The 26,152-nt window shown below is 47.3% G+C and overlaps 2 protein-coding genes and 1 long non-coding RNA gene across 3 annotated transcripts; 2 read left to right on the top strand and 1 right to left on the bottom strand.

Moving 5' to 3' along the window:
- Nucleotides 1-1,710: 1,710 nt before the first annotated feature.
- Nucleotides 1,711-25,530, bottom strand: LOC137472757 (uncharacterized). The gene is made up of 2 exons (XR_010998394.1): nucleotides 25,457-25,530; nucleotides 1,711-1,979 (listed from the first exon to the last, which is right to left on the bottom strand). It is a non-coding gene; the product is annotated as an uncharacterized lncRNA (long non-coding RNA).
- Nucleotides 3,320-6,255, top strand: LOC137472755 (AF4/FMR2 family member 1-like). The gene is made up of 5 exons (XM_068188125.1): nucleotides 3,320-3,471; nucleotides 3,505-3,760; nucleotides 4,118-4,450; nucleotides 4,697-4,800; nucleotides 6,110-6,255. Exons 1-4 carry the CDS (start codon nucleotides 3,320-3,322, stop codon nucleotides 4,736-4,738), a joined length of 783 nt encoding a protein of 260 aa, XP_068044226.1. The 3' UTR covers nucleotides 4,739-4,800; nucleotides 6,110-6,255.
- Nucleotides 18,001-23,976, top strand: LOC137473310 (AF4/FMR2 family member 4-like). Its single transcript, XM_068189192.1, has 6 exons — nucleotides 18,001-18,391; nucleotides 20,341-20,461; nucleotides 20,731-21,051; nucleotides 22,572-22,609; nucleotides 23,299-23,419; nucleotides 23,905-23,976. The coding sequence occupies exons 1-6, from the start codon at nucleotides 18,357-18,359 to the stop codon at nucleotides 23,974-23,976; spliced, it is 708 nt and encodes a 235-aa protein (XP_068045293.1). The 5' UTR covers nucleotides 18,001-18,356.
- Nucleotides 25,531-26,152: the final 622 nt, after the last annotated feature.

Below are 26,152 nucleotides of genomic sequence, written 5' to 3'. Positions count from 1 at the left end.
AGAAGGATGTGGACACACTGGCAGGGTCATGAAGGTGATCAGAGGGATGGAGAACCTCTGCTATGAAGGTAGGATGAGAGAGCTGGAGCTGTTCAGCCTGGAAAAGAGAAGGATCCAGGGAGAACTTAGAACACATTCCAGTACCTAAAGGGGCTACAGAAGAGCTGGAAAAGGACTTATCACAGGGACATGCTGTGATAGAACAAGGAGGAATAACTTTAAACTGACAAAGGAAAGTTTTAAATTAGATATTAGGAATAAATTCTTCACTGTGAGGGTCGTGAGGCTCTGGAACATGTTGCTCAGAGAAGTTTGACCTTGGTCTCTAGTGTTCTTGCCTTCTTCTAGCCCTTCAGTGGGAGCTGGGATTAACTTCTTAAAAGAATGTAAAAACTTGAATCTATGAATTTCATGCATATTGAATATTGGCCTTTCAAGCCTACTTTTTTTTTTTTTTTAAATATTAATATACAGAGCCTGTTTGTCTGGTAATGACTTCCATTCCTGGGACATCCATACCAGAGGCGGTGACCCCTTGTCAAAGACCTGTCATTTTAGGGTCAGATGTTCTTAGATTTTATTTGCTGCAGACTGTTCAGACCTGGCTGGGAGATGGCAGGAGATCAGACAAGAGTATCAGAACGATCCCTCGTGGCCTATTTTTCTTTCTGTACAAGCAGTGGTTATCTTCTCTCTTAGCCCCTCTTGGCTTTAGCTGGGGTTTAAAAGAAGCTATCTCCCAAACATCAAAGTTTATGAAATTAATAACGTACTTAAGAAATAAAATTGCTCGACATAGGGGCAAGTGAGACAGTATGGCACGTCGTGGTGGATGTGGAGGGAGGGAGGGAGGGAGGCAGTGGGGATGCTCTGACACTCCTGCCCAGGCAATGCCTGACCACAAAACCTGCTCCAGTATTTCTGAGAGGCACTGAAGTCTGTCCTGTGCACAGCTCATGTTCTCAATGCCTAATTAATCACAAGGTCCAAGGTTGTGTGGAGATGATCTACACGTCTGCGTCTGAGCTGTACCACGTGCCCACGTGCCATTTCTGTTTTAGTCCCATAAATTAAGTCACTCTGGAAGAATGCACAACACTCTGCTGCTTGGCACTCCCCTTCTCAGCTAGACGTGCCGTCTCATTTTTCACTCTCACAAATCTCCTGATGTCTTTCAGCAACTGCTCCCGTAGCAATAGGCTGTAGAAGTAAAAGCCAGCCACGGGCTGCACATTTCTGCTTGTGCCAGGTAAACCACATCAAACTCACCGTTGCTCTCTCTACTAGCCTTCTCTTCTGCAGCTGCCATCGAGTTCTCTGCATCTCAGAGCCTAAAGGGAAGCGCAAGAATTTCCATGGAGGGCTGCAGGAGGACTAGGTAGAAGCCCAGGAGAGACGTAAAAAAACCCGAGAGATGTCACAGGGCATACGTGGAGCAGAGACGCTGAAAAGCGGCAAAGCTGAAGAGCCTGGCTCAGCTTCAGTCCTGTGCAGATCATAGAAGGTGAAAAAAAAAGGGCAAGTCAAGCTGTGTTCCTCTGCAGTTTGCAAAGTCTGGAGCCAAGAAGCAGAATTTGTGGACAACTCCAGAGCATTTCTATTCTCAGGTGGAATGAAGACGCCTACCTTGAAGTTGGCTGAAAACAGATGAAGAGTCTTCTCTATCTTGCACGAGCTCCATGTGTGGGTGCTTTCCTTGTGCCAGAATCAAATCCTGGCCAGAATCAAAGCAACCTTGCAGAGCTGGTCCATTAGCTGGGCTTAGTTTGAAGTTTGTGGTCTCTGCTTTAGTCCTTCAGAAAAGCTCCTGTGCCTGAAGGCCTGAACCTTTTTCTGTGTTCAAATGTTGTGTGTAATAAGTAGTAGGATGTCTTTCCAGGAGCCCAAGTGATGATGGTCAAGTGCTTTGCCAAGCAAAAGCTCGATCTTGGCAGGAGGATCCAGCCTGGAGCCAGCCCAAGTTACCTGACTGTTCTGAACTGGAAGCCAAGCAACAACTGCACCTTGCAAGGGTTGCATTTTGGTCAAAGTTGTTCTGGGGTTTTTTTTGGTTTTTTTTTGTTTTGTTTTGTTTTGTTTTGTTTTTTTTCCTTCAGAAAAATGAGTCTGATTTCATTTGGGTGAATGACAAATATTCCTCCTTCTCTAGAACTGAACTGGGAATTTCTCTAGGATTGGGAACTTTTATTTCTAACTGTTTTTTCTTAACTAATGACACTTTTTGCTCAACTCTTTCACATGCAGAGACAGCCTGTGCCTTTGCAGGCCAAGCTTCGCTGCTACAATAGCAACTAAAGGAAAGTGATTTTCAATGAAGGGAGCACACTGCAGAAACAGACTTTCTTAACCATATTAAATAAAAGTCAGCAAAGTCAGCAATGGAAACGGTGTTTCCTGACTGCCAGGGAAGCCAGACATTGATCTTGCAGGAGGTGACTGGTGGTTTCAGCTCTTGCTCTGCCTGGTCTCTGTTCCTTACTGCCCTTCAGATGGAACTGTTATTCCTTATTAGCATTTCATTATGAATGGACTTGAAAGACATTTCTAGAGCTGTTGGACAGCAAATGTTTGCTGAGCGCATGCTTGTTTGGTATCAAGGAGTAAAATACCCAAACAAACTCACAGTGCTTCCCTCTTTCTTGTTTCAGCCCATCGTGCACATGTATGAGCAGCCCATTGAAGGAATATTGGAGGTGGGTGCTCTTCAATACCAGATCTCCATGGGAAAGCCGGTACCAATCCATGGGGAGGTGGATCCCTCTGACTCTGGGAAGCGTGAAACTGCCTCTGTGTCCATCAGCAAAACTCCTGTGAGCTTCTTCTCTCCTTCTCTTTCCAGGAAATGAGCAGCCCCCTGTCACCTCTCCTGCCACCTTTTCGGACACCTGCTAGAACAGAGACTTCCGAATTTCCATTGCAGGCAAAGGTAACCCTGCCCATTTTGGCCAGGGCTTCTGGTAAATTACAAGAGATCTCTCTGCTGAGCAGAACTTCAGTCTTGGCAGAAGGAGCCTGCCTGGAGGCCAGCCTAAGTTCTTTGACCATAAACAGTGTTGAGAGTTAGAAACCAAGCAGAAACAGCACCTTGTGTGGGGTTCCATCATACCATGCTCAAGGAGCAAGTTAGTGCCTGTGGCCTGTTAGTTTAGAGTCAGTTCTTCACAGGCCAAAGGCCAGACTTCTGGGCAAGAGTCTCTGGGCTCTGGGGAGCTGTGCTAGGACAGAAAGAGCCAAAAAGGCATCAGTCTTGAATCCTTCTTTTCTCTTTTGTTGGCAGCCTGAGCCATCAGCTTCTAAAAAGTGGCACCTTGACAACCTAATGACCCAGATAAAGCGAAGAGCAGTACAAAGAGAGGGTCCCATGGAAATTGCCCATGGGCATGGACGTGAGGAGGGTGTGAAGCAGGAGCGGGGCATCAGCAGCAATTCCTGCCAGCACCACTCCAAGGCAAGGGAGCCTTCTTACAAGAGCTGTGGCCAAGTGGCCATGGATTTCCACAAGACCTTTTCCCAAGTGGCCGAGGACACTCACAAGACCTCTGGCCAAATGACCGAGCATTTTCATAAGACCTCTGGCCAAGTGACAAAGGCTCCTCAGGAATCTCATGGTATGAGCACACCCAGCTCTCTAAAGCCTCTTGGGCACACCAAGGAGGCCTTGCCCAGGAAGATTGTGGGTATCAAAAGGCCCAGCGAGCCCCTGGAGCATGACAAATCCAAGAAAGTCCTGAAGCTGGAGAGCGAGCCTGGTCCGTTGGAGGTCAGAGACCAGTCCTCCAAAGACAAGCTGTAAGTCCAAGAAGCAGAGAAACCAAAACCCGCTTTCCGAAAAGGCCTGAAGCTGGGAGTGCAAAAACCCTCTGAGAACAGGAAGCACGAGGAGCCTGACAAGAGCTCTGCCCACGTGCCCAAGGTTCCTGACCAGAGTTGTGGCCAAGTGGCCAAGCCTGCCCACGAATCTGATGTTACATCCAAGCCCAGCTTTCTGAAGCCTCCTGTGCACACCAAGGAGGCCTTGCCCAAGAATACTCTGGGTATCAAAAGGCCAAGTATGTCCCAGGTACATGACGAATCCAAGAGAGTCTGGAAGGTAGAGAGTGAGGCTGGTCTTTTGCAGGTCACAGGCCAGTCTTGCAAGGACCAGCCCAAAGTCAAGAAAACAGTGAAGCCAAAAGCCACCGACAAAAAAGGCCTGAAGCCGGCACTTCACAAGGCCTCTGAGAAGAGAAAGGGCTCCCACCAGGTCAACACCAAAGGCTTTTTGGAGCCCAGTCTCCTGAGACATGCTCAGGAGTATGATGCCTTCATGCCCAGTGGCCACAGGCCTGGGGATTTGCACAAAGGGAAGGTGCCCTTGCCTCCTGGGGAGAAGAAGTTGTTCTCGCCTGCAAGGGAGGCAGACGTGAAGAGGAAAGCCATGAGGAGTCCTGAGGAGTCCCCCAAAAAGAAGGTGAGAGGGGCTAGAGGAAGTGGGTTTGGACAATGACCAAGGTAGTGTTTGAAAAACTCGTGTGGAGTTTCCCCTTCATAGGCTGGCAGTAGAGCCGTGATGCTTCTCCTCTAAAGGGAGTTCCAGTGTGTTGTTTTTTTCTGTTTTCAGCCAGAATCTATCAAACTGAGCTGTAGTGGTCTGTACTTTAGGTGAACTTCCAAGACCTGAGTGATTTTTTTTCCCTGTTTTTATTCTTGCTGCTAGAGGGAAGACAAGGGGGATACTCCCAGGAAGAAAAAGGAATGAGACAAAAAAATCCCAACAAAATAATTTCCGCTTTCAGCAAACAAAGGCTCCAATAAACTGAAGTGAGTATGCAGTGATGGGATGTCAGAAAGATGTGTAAATCTAAGTCTCTCTTCAAAAGGGAAAGATGAAGAACTCCTGTATCTCCTGTCCAGACACTCAAGAGTTTGCTTCTAACGTGATGTGCATTCTGCAGCTACAGCTGCTGCAGATTGGCCTTTACATGCTGGAAGCTATTGTTGGTTGGGGGTTTATGTATAAATTATGAATGGGATGGGATTGCTGTGGAACGCGTGTTAAGTTTCTTTTTTAGCATTAGTCTTACGACATGGTTATGACAATGGGAAGACAGTAGTAGTCTACATTTTTGGTAGCACACAAAGAACTTAATGTTACAACTTACTTCAAAAGTTTTTTGACTAATCACACAAAACAAAAGCATATTGATAGTAGTTGTATCTAACTACTAGCAGTACATGCATTTTTTGTTGAAAGAGGGTTTTCTTATTTTGAATGTAATACTTGTTTGTAAGCTTTAAAACACAATGCACAAAGCTCTATTATTAAGCTTAGACCTTCTTAATATCTTGCTAGATGTACTTTTCTGTAGCTTAGGGCGGTATTCTAGGCAAGTGTTAATATACAGACTATTGTTCTATTTGTCCTTGTTTTTCTACTTCTTATATAATTTTTCTGTTGATAAATCTTATGGCTATTGCTTAGCTCTAATTGTAGTTTTGTTGTCTCTGAGGTCTGCTTTTTGTAGCTTTCCTAAAACTCTCTGATTTTGACAATTCCCACAGAAGCAACCAGTGCAGAAAGCCACTCTGAAGGTGTAGGTGAGTAAGGGTAGGGAGCCCTTCCCTTCTGACATCCTTTGAAAGCACAGAGGTGTCGGGGCTGATGACTGGCTGGGGGAAGGGATGTTCCAATCGCAGTAGGAATGGAAGAGCTTTAATTCTAGCTCACACCTGAGCCTTCTCCCTGGGTTTAACTTCATTTCCTGCTCTTCTGATGCTGCAGTCCATGAGCTGGGATTCACTGCTTGGTGTGTTCTTGGAAACTTTGCGAAGCTGGCTAAAAAGGATGGAAATGAGCAGTGGTGAAACAGGGTTGAGAGCTATTTGGGGCTGCTTCTTGCTGCCAGAATTCCCAGGTCATCCTGATTTCAGATGATCAGAAATCTGCTGGGCCACTGTTATTGAATGCGAAAGTCTCTGCCAATTCAAACTCCCTCTTATTTGTAGCCGCTCAGCTTTGGAAGTGATGTCTAGTTGAGACATTGGCATGAATGGCAGGATGTAGGCGAACTTTTAAGAAATGCCTAGGTTATATGTACATCATGATCATGAATTTGCTTCTCTGGTCCAGAGCATCAGAAGATTCGTTCCAAACTGAGAGGAAAAATGTGGTGCTGCCAGCACTGCCGGCCATGACTGCTGCACAACGTGCACCAAATTCGACCACGACGACCCAAAAGAGACCCAGAACTGCGACTGATGACCTGGACCTGCCTGCCGTGGATAACCCTGCCATGAGCCAGGATCCTTTGTTTGCCAAGCACAGGAAAGTGGAGGAGGACCACAAGGAGCAATCCCAGGGCATCAACAGTGGTACCCAGGAGAGCTGGTGGGAGGATTCCTGCAACCCAGGTGTGCTGTGGGATTCACTTCAGAAACATCCTCTCCGATAAGTGACCATTTCTGACTGTAGGCAACTGCAGTGTGTTTATAAAAAGAAATTTTGATTTATTTATAAATAACCTGTGGGTGTGGCTACAACCTGGGCCTCAGGTTTAATAGCATGCTGACAAAATTGTTGCATTTATGGGTTAAAAAAAATCAGATTTTACTGGCTGTTTTTAAAAATTTGGCTCTTTACTGACAGCTGGAGATATGGGGTCGAGGATGTTTTGTGGGGGGCGGGGGCAGGGCTATATGTTAGGCCAGACTGTGCACACTGATTAGCTGCCTTCTAATTGCTTGCTTTTTCCTGATAATTTTCCTGCTTCCAGTCCTCACTGCACTCTCAGCCATTGAACAAGGAACCTGCTGCTGAATTTTTCTGTGCTTGGGAAAAGTTTAATGGTACAACGCACTGTGAGCTGCCAGGTGAGAAGCCAAGGTTCCATTTCAATTATTGGAGGGAGTGCTAGGAAAGAAGGCAAGAGGGGGAGAGCTCGTTGCATAGACTATGCCTGGGAGAAATGAACGTTTTCTCTGGGAATTTAGGAAAGCCTGGCTTTGGAATTGCTTTAGGCATCTCTCTCTGACCAGCTTTCTCTCTGTGGTTTTTCAGGGATCTGCAGGGGATGAGAAGAATCCTTTTCCAGTGACTTCTCTGCCACGTAAGGACAAGACCAGACAAGACAAGAGAAGAAGACCTGAAGTTAGAACAGTAAGTGTTTGTTTTACAGCCCTGCCTGTAGTTACTGAAGACACCAGACAGGGCTGGCCCTGTAGCCAGCCCGGCTTCTTCTTCCTCCTGAGCACTTCTTTTGGGAGCAAAGAGAGAGGGAGGGATGGGGGAGAGCTGCCCTGTCAGGGCAGCACCTGCTAAGTAGCTTGGCTACAGCTGAACAGCACTTGAATTTTTGACTCCTTGCTGGGCCTTTGATCAGTACTGGCCAAAAGGATTTCTTAGAGCTGCTGATACGCTGATAAGCTGGTTTTGATTGTACAGCTTAATCATTACAAATGTTGTGTTGTCCTGTGGTACAAGCAGTGGGGAATACTGAAAAGCTGTAACCTGCCATCCCATGGGGCCTTTGCAGTGTCATTTTCCATAAAAGACCAAGGTTTGTGGGCCCCTCTGGGCAAAGGGATGCATTGCCATGGTCTGCTGGCAAACTTGCAATAGAAAATAAGCACGATGTGCCTGGCTGAGTGGCTGGGAGGCTGTAAAAATCCTCTCCAGAAAGAGGCAGCTGCTGAAAGTCAAAAAGTTGTGCAGGTCCTCTTGGAGTAAAGTCACTCGAGTCATTGATTGTGTTCTGCCAGGTGTGCCTCTTGGATGAATCCAACCAAATGTTTTCTCTCTTCCTCCTTTTGTTCCAGAGTTTTCTGCTCTGGAAAGCCAAGTGACGTGACCAAGAGCTGGCCTGACCTCATACACAGAAGGAGACAGAATTTACAGTGACCCAGACTGGAACCAAATGCCTTAACTGGGTCTCCAGGATGTAAATAGTTCCAAGTTCTCTGTTCTTCTGAAGCCTTAGAAAACTTTGGTTTTATTTATTTTCTTTTTGTTCAATGCAAAGCACCTGCACATTACTTTTGTTTTAAATACAGTTGTAGATTTTCTTGGTTACTTTTGGAAAACTGTTGTGTTTTTTGAGGGTAATGCTTTTCTACCTTGCAAAAGAAGAGACGGAGGGTGGTACCTACTGTCACCCTGTTCTTTTGAAAGTTTTAAAGTTCTTCTAAAAGTTTTCTATACCTTCTGATGTTTACATATTTCTACTGAATTTTCTCACACTCTTCTTGTAAATAATGCTTGTTTTACATTCTTGTTTGTGGGTAGAAAGAATTGATGAACTGTTAGTTTAACCAGCGTGGTTGGAGAGGTGGCAATTTCATCCTCCAATACACTGTCACTTTTGGAATTCTATATCTAGTGGAGTCAGAAAACCAAATCCTCTCTTTGAGTTCTTTTCTTGCCCCTTTCACATCTAACGTCCGTGTGCGAGTTATTTCGTATCGCAGTGTGACACCTACCTATGAAATTACCTAGTGCAATGAATTGTCTGAATGGGCCCATGTCATGACGGTCTGTAAGTGTGTCCCCTAGGAGTAACTAACAGGACAATTTTCACACCTGTTGCTGACAAGGAAATCTGCACTCAGACTGTGTTACTGAGGGTCTTGCTCAGTTTCAGCTTTGACAGACCCAAGTTTGGGTGGCAAAATAACACCCAAAATGAGGCTGGAAACAGCTCCGACTTTCTCCTGTGCTGGAGGGGTGGGACTCGCAGGGAGGATTCCTCCTTGGGCTGCTTTTTGGCATTTGGCTTGGTGGGGATGGAAAACTGCAACGGGTCCTTAGGATTGCTTGGACATTGTTGTGAGTCTGAGAGCTTCCAGGGAGAGGAATCTCTTCTGATAAAGGAGGGATTAAGTGGCTGAATGTGGAACATAAGGCACATTTTGCATTTGGATATTTGCCTACAAGCACTGGTGGTCTCAGTGAGTGTCCAAGAGCAGAATCTGGTACCAAAGTAGGGCATCCTTCCTATGGGAGAGGACTCAGGACCCAGTGACTTAGAAACCTGCCAAGGGAACCCAAAAGGGAAACATGAGCTGTTTGCAAGCACTTCTCCCTTGCCAGGCTAACAGTGGAGGCAGCATCCGCAGCACTGGTGTGTTCAGTTGACACCCTTCTCTACCCAAAGATTTCCTGAAAATTATTCCCGCAGTATGGCTCAAGGAGTTGTTTTTTTCAGAGAAATCACACTTCTGTGAAAAAAAAAAAAAGGAAAAACCCCAAACCCTTCAAGTTTTTCAGTCACCTTCAATGATCCAAAGCCCACCTTTTGATGGGCTTTGGATCAATGTTATTTATACAAGATATTTAGAAGTAGAAGCAAGTTCAAAAACCGTTAGGCAAGAAGTTTTATTTGCACAAGAAGTTTCATTGTGCCTCAAACACAGCTGAGCAGGTTCCTTTTCACAGTCATATTCCTCCATCTTCCCGCTCAAAAGTCACTGTATTGCAATATCAAAGCAAAGTATTGATAATGGTCATAAGACAGTCAATAAAACACGGATGCTTGATCTCAGTGAGAGATTCTGGAATCTTGATTTATCAACATGCTAGTCCAGTGTGTTGACACCCTTGTCTACACCAAGATTTCCTGGTGTGTGACAGCAGCATCCTGCCATCCTCACATCCAGTGGTGTGTCTGCCTTCGCCCTGATGCTGTCACATGCCTTCCCTATCTCTGAAGACCTGTGCGAGTGGGGAGAGAAGGATGGTATCCCAAAATAATTGTGATTACAAGAAAGAATTATCTCCCTTTTCCACATCATTTCATGATGTAGGAAGATGTCTGCACAGATTGAGCAGTAGCCACCTGTTTGCGGGTTTGAGGCTCAAGAAAATGAACAGGAAATAAATACTAGCAAAATGCCTACATTTCCCAAAGGAGTTTCTGTAGAAAGGGCTCCTGCCTGCAGTCATTCTGCCTTCTGGCCCTGCAGGACAACCAGGATCATGGCTGGGTCTTTCTGCATCTTCAAGGGACTGGCCTTTTATGTTCACTCTATTAAAAGCCTTAGCGCCTCTCAGGGATAAGCTGCCCTAATGGGTGGAAGGAAGGTCTATGTTCCCTTCTCCCCATTTTACCTATCAAACCTGATTTACTCCTTGTCCCTGGAGTTGTCCCTGCCCATAGCAGGAGGACTGGAACTCAACCATCTTTAATGTCCCTTTCAACCCAAGCCATTCTGTGATTCTATGAAATAACAGAAAATTTTTAAAAATCCATGGTATTTCAACCTGGAGCCAGGTCAGGGGCCTGCAGTGGGTTAGGAAAGATGCTCATTGTTTTCACTTGGGGCTATTCTAGGACATGAACAAGATGACTGTTTGACCTGTTCCTTTTGTCTGCCAGCTTTGACCTTCTGTTAGTGATGAAAACTTTAATTAAGGACAGTAACTGACCTTCTGCTCAAAACCAGTGGGTGTGAATCAGCACCGCAGACATGCAGAGGGGTGACTTTTACCCTAATGCCAAAGGGGCTGGAAATAGCAGTGCCCTGTGTGCCTTCAGCAGCGCTGTGCCGGCTGTTCCTGTGGCCATGGGCTTTACAGAGCTGTGAGTGGATTTACAATTTCTCCCAGTTTGGAATGTTGATTTGCACTGTCCTATTTATTTTTTTCCTTTCTTGGAAAATGCATGCAGGGGAAGACAATGTCTGAGCAATTCTTGGCCCATGTTAAGTCTTGCCTGTCAAGCAAATGTTTCTCATTGGCCCTGCCGCCACTCTCAGGAACAGCCAGAGCTGCACAGTTGCCTGCTTCTACTTGCGTTAAAATGCCACCAAGTGGCAGCCACACCAGCCTTGCAGACTGAGCCAGGGAGGAATTACAAATACAAGTTTCATCTCCTGGCTGGCTGTGCGTTATTTGCTAGCAGTTACAGTGGAGAGAACAGGCAAAGCTTTAGAAAACAAATACAGATGTGGCAAAAGCAGCCAGCAAAACAATGTAAGCGAAGTATCTGGAACAGAGTACTTGGGTTTGCAAAACTCTCCACTGCAGTGATGCTGAAAATAGTCCCAAGAACAGTTTCAGCCTAAATAAGGACAGAAAGCCCTATCTGATTGTGGGAACAGTTTAGGGTTAAGAATTTCCCAGTCATTTGTTCTAATTAAGCTTGAACGGGCGAATTGGCTGAATTTTTATCAGCTGCTGACAACTTGTTTGTGAATTAAGTCTCGGTGTCATTTGATGTGGTAAGCCCATGAGGCTTACCAACACTGACCCTGCAGTAACTGCCTCCAGATCCCACCGTATCTGCAAGATCCTGGAGACAGGCAGGGTATCCCTCCTGGCTGGGATCATTGTTGCCTCCTGCTGCTTCTCCCGTGCTTGGAGGTCTCTGCCAGGGCAGGCCCGGTTTTCCACAGGGCTGCATCCCCCTCTGCAGGCAGGCGTTTCTAGTTGAAATAATTTTCCCAGCCGGTGTTCAAACAGGAGGGAAGACTGCAGTCCTTCTGGTAGAAGTGCATGCATGTATTCGGTTTGTATTTTAAAAAATGCAAGTACCGTGTGCTTTGTCTTCTGAACTTTTCTGTTCTTAGCTGAGTATTTTAGCAGGATGTCAAATCCAAAGAGTTTTGCTGCCGGAAAGGCTCTATTAGGAATGAGATTCCGTTGGGAAAGAGGAGTATTAAATGGAGTTTGAAGCTGGGCAAGTATAAGCAAACGGACCACAATCTCCTTTGAACGTAAATAAATAAGGTGTGGGGGGTAGGGCCTCCTACCACTGTGTGGCTGCTCTGTCCCTCAGCATGGAGTGCGGGGGGAATATTCTTTTGTCGTCACTGTCCCCTTGCCAGGGCAGGTGGTAAATCACAACAGTTTTATGTGCAGGTAGGTCACTGCAGTTTGTCATCACAGTAATCCTGTATTTTTATTTGTTATACTTTGTCGTCATTAGCACATTTCCAGCAATAGAGATTCTAAAACCAGCTCTATACAAAATGTATTTAGCTGTGGTGCCATCTCAGATTAACAATGTTCTGGGAACAGGGCTGTTCCTTGTAAACCTGCTTTGCACTTTTCTTGCCAGTCCTTAGGGATACACCTTCAGAGCCCTGAACAAGAGTGTTGGGGCGGGGGTATGCATTGAACTACAAATGGGATGCCTGTTTTAGGATCCTGCTCAGAGCTAGAACCATGTGACTTCCAGCTCTTCCCATACCAGAGGCGGTGACCCCTTGTCAAAGACCTGTCATTTTAGGGTCAGATGTTCTTAGATTTTATTTGCTGCAGACTGTTCAGACCTGGCTGGGAGATGGCAGGAGATCAGACAAGAGTATCAGAACGATCCCTCGTGGCCTATTTTTCTTTCTGTACAAGCAGTGGTTATCTTCTCTCTTAGCCCCTCTTGGCTTTAGCTGGGGTTTAAAAGAAGCTATCTCCCAAACATCAAAGTTTATGAAATTAATAACGTACTTAAGAAATAAAATTGCTCGACATAGGGGCAAGTGAGACAGTATGGCACGTCGTGGTGGATGTGGAGGGAGGGAGGCAGTGGGGATGCTCTGACACTCCTGCCCAGGCACTGCCTGACCACAAAACCTGCTCCAGTATTTCTGAGAGGCACTGAAGTCTGTCCTGTGCACAGCTCATGTTCTCAATGCCTAATTAATCACAAGGTCCAAGGTTGTGTGGAGATGATCTACACGTCTGCGTCTGAGCTGTACCACGTGCCCACGTGCCATTTCTGTTTTAGTCCCATAAATTAAGTCACTCTGGAAGAATGCACAACACTCTGCTGCTTGGCACTCCCCTTCTCAGCTAGACGTGCCGTCCCATTTTTCACTCTCACAAATCTCCTGATGTCTTTCAGCAACTGCTCCCGTAGCAATAGGCTGTAGAAGTAAAAGCCAGCCACGGGCTGCACATTTCTGCTTGTGCCAGGTAAACCACATCAAACTCACCGTTGCTCTCTCTACTAGCCTTCTCTTCTGCAGCTGCCATCGAGTTCTCTGCATCTCAGAGCCTAAAGGGAAGCGCAAGAATTTCCATGGAGGGCTGCAGGAGGACTAGGTAGAAGCCCAGGAAAGATGTAAAAAAACCCGAGAGATGTCACAGGGCATACGTGGAGCAGAGACGCTGAAAAGCGGCAAAGCTGAAGAGCCTGGCTCAGCTTCAGTCCTGTGCAGATCATAGAAGGTGAAGAAAGAAGCAGCAGCGTATTGCTGGCCGGGGGGTTATGTACAAATCACAAACGGGATGGGACTGCTGGGGAACGCGTCTCAAGCTGCTTAATATCTAGCATCACTCTCATTACATGGTCATGACAAGGGGAAGATGCCAGCAGCTCATGTCCTCGACAGCAGACTGAGAACTCAGTGTAACAACCCACTGGAAAGCTTTTTGACCAGTCGCACAAAGCCAAAGCATATTGACAGTAGTTCTGTCCAACCACTATAAGCGCACGTACCTTTGGTTAAAACAATGCTCGCTTATTTCGAATACAATACCTGCTGGTAAGCCTTAAAATACAATGCACAGAGCTCCATTCATAAGCTGAGAACTTCCTAGTGTCTCACTAGATATACTTTTCTGTAGCTTAGGGAGTTATTCTAGCCAAGTGTTAATACACAGACCATTGTTCTATTTGTCCTTACTTTTCTACTTCTTATATAACTTTTCTGCTGATAGGTCTTATGGCTACTGCTTAGCTCTAATTGCAGCTCTGCTGTCCCCGAGGCCTGCCTTTTGCAGCTTTCCCAAAACCCTCTGATTTTAAGGATTCCCACAGGGGATGCAGCAGGAAGCTCTTGGCAAAGCCCTTCTGACCCCGGGGGGCCGCAGCTGCCCTCAGGCTGTGAGGGAGAACAGCAGCAGCCTCTTGCAGCAGCTGCAGCCCCCGGCAGGTGCCTCCCGAGCCTCCTTTGCTCCAGGCTGAACACGCCCAGCTCCCTCACCTGCCCCTCGTCACACCTGTGCTCCAGACCCTGCACCCGCTCCAGTGCCATCTCTGGACATGCCCCAGCCTCATAGTGTGATCCCAAACCCGAGCCCACGATTCCAGATGCACCCTCAGCAGTGCCGAGTACAGGGACATTGGTCCTAAATCATAGAATATTCTGAGCTTGAAGGGATCCACTAGGATAGGTCCTAAAGTATGCCAAAAATTCTCACAGTGGAGTTCAAATGCTGGGAGCAGCAGAAAAAGGGAAGACATTTTTGATATCAGAGCATCAAACAACCCGAATTCATAAAATTAAATGAAGAAATAGGTTATGATGGAATAAACCTGATTTATGTATATATTGCTTTCCATAATTGTACAACTTGGCTTTATGCGGTTGGTTGTTAGCATTTGTCGCTTTCCTTTTCTTGAGTAGAAATGCAGCAGTTCATTTAAAAATAACACCAAGATGTACCCGCCACTGGCTGTGATGGAGCTCATCAATAATGGCAGTAATGCCTCTGGGATAAAAAAGTTAAGGGGAAAAAAAAAATAGATGGCCCAGATTGCAGCCAGAGAAGAGACCACAATGCCAAGAGAGAGTCTCAGGGAAATTGCCAGTGGGGATGGATATGAGGAGGGCAAGAAGCAGGAGGGGTCCATCAGCAGCAATTCCTCACAGCAGCACAGCGAGCCAAGGGAGCCTCCTCGCAAGAGCCAGGTGGCCAGAGCTCCTCAGGACACTCATCTGCCCACAGAATGCAACAGCCAGAAGCCTCCTGTGCACACCAAGGAGACCTTTTCAGTACTGCGAGGCCAGGAGGCAGTATGAAGTAAGTACCTTAGTGCTTAAGTGAGAGAGTTCCCTTAAGGCTTGGAAATCCAGCATTAGGCAAGGGAAAATGAGACATGGGATTTTATGTCCTTTAAAACCAAACTGAACATTTAAAGAGGATGAAGTGGAAAATTTTGTAGTAAAACAAAAGAAATGTGAAGCGAAATGAAAGCTCTGCTTTTATTTCCAAAGACTGTACAAGTTCATATGGAGCCATTGGGTTAGGTGGGAAAGAGGCCGTGCAATAGGCATCCTGTCTCTGACCAGAGCCTTTTTCACTTCAAATCCCTGAGGGCTCCCTCAGCGGCTCCTTTTCAGCTGCTGGGCAGGGCACGGGGGCTCAGTGGCACAGGGTCCTGCTGGCCCCCGCCTGGGGGACAGCCCATGTGCTGCTGCCAGGCAGGCCTGGGTTCCCGCAGTGCAGCGGGGGTGTGGGCAGGCTCCAGCAGGGTTCTGTGACCTGTGACCCTCCAGCAGGGTTCTGTGACCCGTGACCCTCCAGCAGGGTTCTGTGACCTGTGACCCTCCAGCAGGGTTCTGTGACCTGTGACCCTCCAGCAGGGTTCTGTGACGTGTGACCCTCCAGCAGGGTTCTGTGACCCGTGACCCTCCAGCAGGGTTCTGTGACCTGTGACCCTCCAGCAGGGTTCTGTGACCCGTGACCCTCCAGCAGGGTTCTGTGACCTGTGACCCTCCAGCAGGGTTCTGTGACCTGTGACCCTCCAGCAGGGTTCTGTGACCCGTGACCGTCCAGCAGGGTTCTGTGACCTGTGACCCTCCAGCAGGGTTCCGTGCCCTCTGACCCCCCGTGGCACCGGGACACCGCACCTGGAGACCGTTGGCACTCGGGCTCTGCCAACGGCAGAACCGTCTTCAGGCAGTGCCCCGCGGGCTGCAGCAGCACGGAGGGAGCGCAGCTCTGTTCGGGGAGCACTGCTTGGCCAGAAAGCCTGTTCGCAGCGCCTTTATTGCCACTGGGGAGCCATTCCTCGCCCCCAAGGCCAGCTTGTGCCAGGTAATTCTGCGCTTGGCTGCCAGGGTGCAAACAGGCCAGCCACGGCCGTCTCTGCTGCATTCCAGCGCTGGGCCCAAATGGCAGCAGTTTCAAACCCAGCCTCTTGCTCCTGCCTCTGCAAGCTGACAGCAGTTTGCTGGGAGTCGCTGACCAGGGAAATTGCCTTTAAGGCCTTCCTTATGCAAATATTTAGCATTGTTATTCTCCAGCCTGCAGTGGGGCAAATCACTTTCAGGTGGAGAGGGCAAGGTTGCAGGAGGGCTTGCTGCTGATTTAGCTTGAATCCTAAGTGTCTCTAAGGAGCAGGAGAGCCAGGCAATCCCTAGGAAAGGAGGGTGACATGGCAAAGGCCCCTGGGTTCTGCCCCATGTGCTGCCAAAAGGTGCCAGCACTGAGAAGGAGAGGCTTGAGGCCAGAGCCAGCAGATGTGTGGCAGGGGGAACTCTGGGCTTTTCCTGGGCAGTGCCTGAAGCAGGTGCTCCAGCTGGGGCCTGGGATTGCCCCATTGGGAGTGGGAGCAGCTGCCAAGGGCCTCTCTTACAGTTGAACTGTCGCAGCCAGGGACTCCAGAGGTAGGTGGCAAAGCTCGTGTGGAAACACCCACATCCCAAAGTGAAGCCAAAGCTATCGCTTTACCATGTTTCCAGTTTTAGGAATCAAGGCCATTGCAATTACAATGGCTCTGTCCATCCAGATTTGTTTATCATGTGTGTGTAACAACAGTGGCCACCAGAATATTTGAATCCCTCAAGGATAGGCTGGACAGGCCTTTGCGAAACCTGGTCTAGTGAAAGGTGTCCCTGGCTCCGGCAGAGGGGTGGAACTAGGAGAAATCTAAGGCCCCTTCCACCCTAAAACATTCTATGCTTCTATGGTTTTATGGGGCTGTGGTTCTGTGAATGCCGTGTGTTCTCTGACTGTATGTCAAGTTATCCCTTCCAATGCCTCAATATATGCAAAACACCAAGCTTTGCCCATAAAAATATCATGTGAGGTTTAGTGATAGCAACATTTGAAGGACAAGCTCTTGAGATGGGTACATGAGGTTTAAGTTTCCAAGCAGCTTCCACGCTTCCTTGTTTCATTAGAGCAGCTCTTTGCCTGTGGCTGGATGGAGAAGGCAGAGAGAAGAGCAATCAAATGTGTCCTGCTAGGGGATGCAGAAATGAGCCTGGCAAATACAGCACTGTCAAAAGCTTGTAGGAATTCCCATCAGGGTCACAGGAGTAGCTGCTTTCCTCTCCACAGTGAGGAACGCTTGTGTCCAGAAGCACAGCTGGGTTGCAAGAGCATTTTTGCCTTGCACGAATAGTGTCAGGTTAACGCCACCTGCGCAACCTCAAATCCATGGGACGGCAGTGTGGTTGAAAACCTGGCCCTGTCAAAGGAATTGAAAAATGTTTTGACTGTTTCGTGAAATCCAGATTTTCCCGCTGGCCACTCGTGTGCTTTGTGGCCATGTTAAGGATAAGCTGGTGGTAGAGCAGGCCTCCAAGCCATGCTGTTTATTCACAAGTGGATGTGCATGTCTCTCCACACAAGTTATGCCGGTGCCAGGTCCATTCAACAGAAGTTGGAAGAAAGTTGGAATGACTTCTCCCTGTAGGCACTTGCTACTTCTCCCACCTTCGTTTATCTTTAAATTCAAGTGAGCACCTTGTTCTTTTAAGCAGTTTGCTTTCCAGCCAACATTTTGATTTTCATGATGGTGAGGTGGCAGCAAAGATGCAGCGTTTGTTTGCTTCCAGATGTGTCCTCGGAGCTTAGTGTGAGTGTCCATTCTTAGGCTTCCCAGCAGCATGGGGAGGCGGGTGTTTGACAGGATTCCCATCTGTAGTGGCCTGTATCTCTCTGTGGCTTGCCGAATGGTTCTCTGCTGGTCCCTTCCCTGATGTTAAAGCTACTGCCTAGAGCTCAGCTGCTTCACCTCTTCCCCCAAATGTCTCCGCTCCTGTTTCATACCAGTTGCCCTAAGTGGGGTGGTTCACAAGACTTCACAGAATGCTCCTGCAGCCTCCTCCCCAGCGAGAAATGATTCTGCTCCCTCTGGAGTGTGAGATGCTGCAAGTGAGCGTCACCAATTGAAATGTAAACGTTTTCAGTCCTTTTTCTGCATTTTTGAGATTTTTTGCATCTGCTGGGGGAATATGGTTACCTGTTCATATACAACTGTCTTTTCAAGGCTTTTTTTTTGCCCTCCATTTCTTTTCCTTCTTCTTTCCACAAATGCTGCCATTCATGTGGGGCCCATTTTGTTGCCGACAGGCAGCGACTTTTTTGTTCTGAAAACGGAACTAAATTTCCTGAAGCCTGTAGCAGTGGCCTGGTTTGTCGTGCTCTTGGCCAAATCCGGAGCTAAGAGCTGACTTGGAAAGCAGCATCACTCCTGAGGGAAGGGGAAAACGGATCTCTTGGATCTCCTCTTCTCAGCGACGTGTAATCCCCATGTTTGGATGGTTTATGTTTAGGAGCACTGCAATGACTCCCAGTCAGGCACTCCAGGTTCTGGGTGTAGCAAGTCCCTGGAGATCCTGACCTCTGCTTTAGGCATGAACTCATGCAGATGGTGAATATCTGTTTGTTCTCTTCCAGAGAAGCTGACTCAAGCTGAGGCTTCATAATGGAACCGACAGACAACCAGAACCGTGTCAATAGGTAGGAATTAATGTGATGTAATCTTGGCTTCCCAGGTGCTGTGATGAATGTTGTGATGGTTTAGAAAAAGAATTCCCCCTCCAATGCAAGAATCAGAATTCCAGAGTGGGACAAATGAAGTAAGGATTGTCCTGTCAGTGAGAGCGGCTTCAGAGCCCATTGGTATTTTCAGAGCTTCTGTTACAGACCCAGGCTTGGACGATGGCTGGGGTCAGGGCAGATTCTCTGCTGAACATTCTGAAGCCAATCTCTTACTACTGGAGCCAGGGCACACCCTTCTGCAGTTTGGGATGCTTTTGGCCTAGGAGTAGTTTCCAGCTTCAGTCTGGAGCAAAGCGCGAGTTGTGGTTTTTTGGGGTGGGGGCGATTTGTGCGAGTTTTGCTTCTTGTGGAACTTGTTTGAAGATGATGAGGACTGAGGTGATGTTTCATGGCAGACATTCAGTTTCATCTGCCTCTTTGAACAGCCAGGTTGTTGGGGTTTTCCTGGTGACACATCAAGTGTAGAGCAGCTGCAGCACATACAGGACTATTTTTAACTCTCCAGTGCTGACCTGTTTTCCCCCTGGAGATGGAGGGGCTGGGAGTGTAGAGTCCCCCTGCACCAAGGCTCCTAGGTGCTGGGCATGTTGGTGTTAAAGCCTGGAGGTGCAGTTCCCAAAGCTTCCAAAATTCCCTGACTTTAAGGGAGCTGTGCAGGGTTATGAGTGACGGCAGCGATCAGGTTTGCAAAGGCTTTGAAGAGCATCTTGACAAACACCTTCAATGGCCAGGCCAGACACGGGCAGCAAAGGTGTCTCCAGGGCTGGGGAGACTGGGGGATCTACAGGCTTATCTAAAAAGTCTGGGCATTTCAATAGACAGCAGACTCATCTACTCTGAATTAGGAATGCCATCCAGTGAAAAAACCTGATTTTTTTGTAAATAACAGCCCTTCGGTATGAGATGAGGCAGCTGTGCCTCTGCTCTAGGAATGATTAAACTTTCAGGAGCTGATTATTGCTGTGGTATTGGAGCAAGTGTCACTGCTGGGGCAGACCAGGCTCTCCCCTTGCAACCTGGGACACTTGGGAAGTTGGATTTGCAAAGAAGAATTTAGCAATTGTATGCATAGAGAAGACTGTGCAGTAGAGTAGAAATACATACCTGCATCCACTGTGCCTGCATGCTTTTCCTTCCCTGACGTCCATAAACATCAGAGCCCGAGTTTCCCTCATTTTGCAGTAGTCTTTCAAAGGCCAGGGACACTTTAAAGGTTCTGGTTTCCCGTGATGGGACACTTTATTGGTGTTTTGTTGTGGGGCAGGTGGGATTGAGTACATGCATATGTGGAAGAGGAGGAGCAGGGGGATTTGACCTGGTGTTTTCTGAATGTCTGAGATCTTCTGTCTAATTACACTGATGGGATGGCTTTAAATGCAGCTACATGATTTTCCAGGGAAGCAGCTTTCCAAATGCCTGTTTGAAGTAGAGAGTGAATTTCCAAGGTTGTTTATCAAGTGGCTATTAATAGAATATGAATAGAGGATTCTGTTTGACTCGCAAGGGGGGAGACTGGGGTGAGAGGTCTGCAGGAGAACTGGACTGGCAGTTTCTCCCATTAATCACTGCAAGTAGATTAGCCAGCTCATGTGCTGATCGCCCCAGTGAGTGCTTCTGCGTTTGTTTCACAAGGAAATGGAGGAGGGTCTTTCCCTTCCCAACCTTCTTGATGGCTTGTATCAGGAGTAGCAATCCCTGAGAAGGATGTGTGCTGTCCCCTGTGTGTCTCATTGCTCTGGGGCACAGCACATGCTGGACAGAACCAATCTGTCCACTGTCAGCTTCCTGAGGATTTTGACATTGCTTTGCTGCTGGACATGTGCCGTTGTGAGAAAGCCTCAGTTTCTGCATGGAGTAAAGCCAGGGGTTCAAGTGTTAACTCTCTTTTCTGTGTCTCTGTCTGAAAGCTGGAGCAACAACAGAAACCTGCTCTGCCTTCTGGAGCAAGAGAGGCGGAGGAGACAGGTGGCTCCAGAGGAGAAAGATCCATTCTTGGCGAAGACTCCCCTCTTTGCCAAGCCCTACAAGGTAATGGGAGTGGGGTGCAGGCTGGAAGGAGAGGAGGAAGGAGGCTTGGGGTGGGAGAGGGGAGCTGTGTCTTCTGCATGGGCTGCAGCCGACTTGAGCCCGATCCCTGCAAACACAGCATCTTCCCATCTGCTGCACCGAGTTTGCCTAATTTCCCTTGTGGGGATGCATGGCGATTCCATGAAGATGCCGGGCAATGTCTCCTGCTGAGCTGGCTCTCTTGCTTGGGGTGTTTCTGACATTTCTCCCGCTCTGTTCTTGTGCTGCAGACCGATAAAGAAGATGAGCTGTCCAGGCGCATTAAGAACCTGCTGGGCAATGTGGACTCCAAGATGCTCCTGAGCCATGAGTCCTCTCTGATTCCCATATGGATTCCAAAAAAGCCCAAAATCAAGTCACAGACCCAGAGTCATAGGCCAGCCTCCAGTAAGACCAACCCATATGAGGACATAAGGAAAGAATCCTCACGAGAATCACTGGGCCTCCCACCTAACCCTGAGCCGAGCCGTGATGACAGTGATAAAGGTCACTCCAATCAGAGGTCAGAAGCCAAAGCTCCACAGTCCAAAATCCTTCCTGAGCCTGTCAAGGTGAGTGCAATCGTTGTTGTGTCTTGTCCAGACTGCTGTTGCCCTCAGAAGCATAAGGAGTCTCATTTTATTTGGGTGAATGAGAAATATTCCTCTTACTCTAGAACTGCCTTAGAGGAATTGGTAACTATTATTTCTGACTGGTTTTTTTTTTTTTTTTTTTTGAAGTAAGGAAGCTTTTTGCACAACTTTTTAAATGCAGAGGTAGCCTGTGCCTTTGAAGACAAAGCTTAGCTGCTTCATGGTGTAATTCCATAAAGGGAGAAGACTGCACAGGCATATTTACATAACAATAATAACAGTAAGGATAAATAGCAGTAGTAGTAGTAGTAGCTTAAGAATGGAAAGAAAATTTCCAGACTGCCAGGTTCCAAAGGGAACACAGACATTTTTCTCAGAGGCAGAAGAGATGACTTTGGGAATTTCAACTGGTTTTCCACTTGGCCTCCATTATCAATTCCCCTTCAGATAGGCCTTTTGATCCTTAGTAGCATTTTATTATTAATGGTATTGCATGACTTTCTAGAGTTGGTGGTCACCACATGCTGCTGTGTGCATGTCAATTAGTAAAAAACCCCAACCAACTCCTTCTGCCTCCCTTGTTCCTGTTTCAGAAAAAGAAGCCCATTGATGTGACATCCACGGAAAAAGCTTGGAAGGTTGGTGCTCTTCCATAATCGATCTCTGTGTTTTCTTATGTTTTGCATGCCTTAAGGAAATGGCTGGGGAAAAAATGCATTGCTCAGCTCCTGTTCACTCAGCAGATGTTGCCCTCCCTGAAAGTGTGTTTTGGGGTGGGCTGAAGAGAAGTAGGGATAAAAGCTGGAGTTGTAAGATCAGCCTTCCTCTCAGTCTGTGAGCGTAACTCGTAACTCTTGTCTAGAGCAGTTCAAGAGCCGGACTGACAACTCATGCCAGGCAGCCAGAGCTGCTCCTCCCTCAAGCTGGGGGTTGCCTTTCCTGAGCTCCCCTTGTCCAAAGGCTCTGGACCTGCTGCCTCCTGTCTGGGCTTCCAATTTTCCATTTGGGAAACAAAGGGAAACCTGTCCCATGCTTCCAGCACGGGCTGTTACTGAGATGCCATTGTGCCTGGGAGTGTGTCTGAGTGGGCCAATGTGGCAGCAAACTTCTCTTTCCTCTTTTCCACTCTTTTCAGTAGGCTCTGTATTTGTAGAGCTGTAACATATTTGAGCCAGAGGAGACAGATGAATGGAAAATGCTTCAGGGACTCACACTTTTGTTACAGTTGTCATCTCCAGTGTGATGTTTTTCACGAAGACTTGAAGCATGTCATCTCTGTGGAAGCACAAACCCCATTTTATCTCGATTGTCAGCAAAAGCATTATCTGAGAGTGTTAGACACAAGTGGGAGTGCTGAGAGTGCTGCTGACCAAGTCAGTTTTAGGTGGTGCCTACACCAGGCACACAGACATGCCTTTAAATCAGCTTGTTGCACTGTGCTGAGTTCCCTGAGCTAACCTTGCTTCCCCCTCTCCTCTTTGTTTTTGTGAACAAAACAGGTTGTGGAAAAGCCATCTTCTTCACTTGCTCCTCCAAGGTACACTTGTGTTCCCAAACCACCCTCTAGACCAAACAAACTACTTTTCATTTGAGGGGGAGAGGGGAAGAGGTTCCTGGTTTCCCTTGAAGCTGCACGCTTTGGTTTGATGCTATTCAGGGTTCCTGTTGAAAATTGGTTTCATATTTGTGGGGTTTTCAGGAAAGCTCCCATTAGAAATGAATAATCCAGGCATGCTGGAGTTTACCTATGAACCAGACTTATATTTCCCCAGGTGTTCCCTTCTTTTCTCCTCCTTGGCCCCAGTGTGTCTGTAGATCACATGGTTTTGTATTGACCAAGAATCCATCCTGAAATTTGTAACCCTTTATTGGAAATGTATCTTTTGGGGGTTCAGGCTTTCAGAAAGGCACTGGGCTGTTTTGGTTTTTTTTTTTTTTTTTTAACATTATTTGGTTGAATGCAGCTTCACAATGTAGCAGTGAGATCCTGTTTACATTCTTGCCTGGCTGGGTGTGAGTTAAAGGTTTTATTATTCCCAGAGGGTTTTTTTCATACGGAGCTTTATTTTCGGAGCACAGCAATGTATTCCTCTGGCTTTCTCCCCTCTGCTCTCAGTGCCCAAACAGAGGGCTCAGTTTTAGTTTTGAGTGCTGCCATGTCAGTGGAATAAGTAAGTAACCTTTCCCCCTGCTGCTTCCTAATTTTGTCTCCCTGTGGCCTTGCAGGGCTCTCCAGTCCGAGCACAAGAGGATGGCACCAGCACAGCCCAGCAGCTCGGAGTCAGAGAGCACCAGGGACTGCCACAGCTCCTCAGTCTCTGCACTTCCAAGAGCACCGGCACCCGAGGTGAATGCAAATCAAAAGCAGAGGCTGCTCCCACAGCCCCTTGCCTCACACTGTCTGCTGTCTGAGGGCAGTCAGGACAGGAGACCTTAAATACTGTCACTGTGCAGGTGTCCCCTTGAGACCTCTGCAGCAGCATCAGGCATTTCTTGCCCTCTGCTTCGTTTCCATACTTTGTCATTCATAAATCCTTCCTGGACATCTGGTGCCTAACCGGGCAGTGTTCCCCCTTCTCCTTTGGCATCACTGTCTAGCCCTTCTGGAGTTTCCACTCCAGGATTAATCCATTCTGCAGCTGAGAGGTGAAACTTTGAGTGCATATGCTGAATGATCCTTCTCTGCAGTAGGTGCCTCTGGGCGGTGGGCCCCTGATTTCTCTTCATGGGTGTTTTGAGTACTGGCTCTGTAACTGGAAAATTCCTTCTTTCATTTTCTGCTTCTTTCAGTCCTGTCAATGCCATATTTTCTTATACTGCTTGCTCTCAAAGATGAACCTGTCTTTGATAAAACGGTCCTCCAGTGCTGAAGCCTGGAGAGGGGGGAGGAGGAAGAAACAGTGAGGCTGCAGCCCTGGATCTGTGGTCGGTGTGCTGGATGTTCAGCATGGGAGAGGTGATTGGGCAACAGGGCTGGGCTGCTTGGCTCTTGGGAAGCATCCCAAGTGAGCTGTGCTGCATGGAGGAGAGAGATTCAGGCAGACAAAGGATCTTGGGAAGGCTGACCAGGGGGGCCTTTGGCTGAAAGCTCATCCCTCCCTCCTGTTTTGGGTGAAAGAAGAGCTGTGAGGACACTCCTGCCCTGCAGGGAACCTGACATTGAAGAGGTCTGGAGCAGAAGAAACTCTGCTGTTCTTCCCTCCTCCTGCTTTGAATTCCATTTGAATTAAAGTGTTTGGCCTCAGTTATAGTGAACAGCCACACACCAAATAGGATTTTTCCTGTGACCTCCCTGGACATCCCTTAGGAAAGCCATTTCTTCCAGGCCAGGACTTTGGCTCATTCGATGTCTAAGGCATGTGTCACCTGCGGCTGGGAATTCCGTATTGATGGCTTCTTTTCCTGGTGGCACGGAAAACTTGAGGCTTCCAGCCTGAATAGCTAAGCAGATCCAGTGCAGAGTGACTTAACCCACAGGGGATAACTGTGCAGGGAGTCGCTTTGCCTTCACAGAGACACTGAACGGCTCTGTCCTCTCTTCCCCAAAGCAGAACCTTCACTCTCCTGTGTCACCCCAGTCTCTTTAAGGCATCTTTCCAAATTAACTGTGAGCTGCCTTAAAAATACAGCACACGTGAAGCTCCGATGTATCTCTTGTCCTTCTGTGCCAGCTTTTACCTCTTCTCCCAGCACCTGAGCAAAGCTGTTTGTAAAGCCAACCTTCTTGTTCAGGTCTTTAAGAATCCCTCAACCCCAACAGAGAGCCTTGTATTGCCTGCACTGACAGACTTCCTGGCAGGGCCCAGTTAGGGAGTGTCAGTGTGCAGAAAGGAACAGGAATGTGGCATCTTCCTTGAAGTGTGTTTAAAAAGGAGTGTCAAAAAAATCCCATCCAAACAAAAAAAAAAAAAAAAAAAAAAAAAAAAAAAAGGGCAAGTCAAGCTGTGTTCCTCTGCAGTTTGCAAAGTCTGGAGCCAAGAAGCAGAATTTGTGGACAACTCCAGAGCATTTCTATTCTCAGGTGGAATGAAGACGCCTACCTTGAAGTTGGCTGAAAACAGATGAAGAGTCTTCTCTATCTTGCACGAGCTCCATGTGTGGGTGCTTTCCTTGTGCCAGAATCAAATCCTGGCCAGAATCAAAGCAACCTTGCAGAGCTGGTCCATTAGCTGGGCTTAGTTTGAAGTTTGTGGTCTCTGCTTTAGTCCTTCAGAAAAGCTCCTGTGCCTGAAGGCCTGAACCTTTTTCTGTGTTCAAATGTTGTGTGTAATAAGTAGTAGGATGTCTTTCCAGGAGCCCAAGTGATGATGGTCAAGTGCTTTGCCAAGCAAAAGCTCGATCTTGGCAGGAGGATCCAGCCTGGAGCCAGCCCAAGTTACCTGACTGTTCTGAACTGGAAGCCAAGCAACAACTGCACCTTGCAAGGGTTGCATTTTGGTCAAAGTTGTTCTGTTTTTTTTTGGTTTGTTTTTTTTTTTTTTTTTTTTTTTTTTCCTTCAGAAAAATGAGTCTGATTTCATTTGGGTGAATGACAAATATTCCTCCTTCTCTAGAACTGAACTGGGAATTTCTCTAGGATTGGGAACTTTTATTTCTAACTGTTTTTTCTTAACTAATGACACTTTTTGCTCAACTCTTTCACATGCAGAGACAGCCTGTGCCTTTGCAGGCCAAGCTTCGCTGCTACAATAGCAACTAAAGGAAAGTGATTTTGAATGAAGGGAGCACACTGCAGAAACAGACTTTCTTAACCATATTAAATAAAAGTCAGCAAAGTCAGCAATGGAAACGGTGTTTCCTGACTGCCAGGGAAGCCAGACATTGATCTTGCAGGAGGTGACTGGTGGTTTCAGCTCTTGCTCTGCCTGGTCTCTGTTCCTTACTGCCCTTCAGATGGAACTGTTATTCCTTATCAGCATTTCATTATGAATGGACTTGAAAGACATTTCTAGAGCTGTTGGACAGCAAATGTTTGCTGAGCGCATGCTTGTTTGGTATCAAGGAGTAAAATACCCAAACAAACTCACAGTGCTTCCCTCTTTCTTGTTTCAGCCCATCGTGCACATGTATGAGCAGTCCA

The sequence above is a fragment of the Anomalospiza imberbis genome, chromosome 4 (assembly GCF_031753505.1).
Source record: "Anomalospiza imberbis isolate Cuckoo-Finch-1a 21T00152 chromosome 4, ASM3175350v1, whole genome shotgun sequence".
In the NCBI taxonomy this organism is placed as follows: domain Eukaryota; kingdom Metazoa; phylum Chordata; class Aves; order Passeriformes; family Viduidae; genus Anomalospiza; species Anomalospiza imberbis.
Note: the sequence above shows the minus strand (reverse complement) of the source record. Positions and strands in the feature narration are given on the sequence as shown.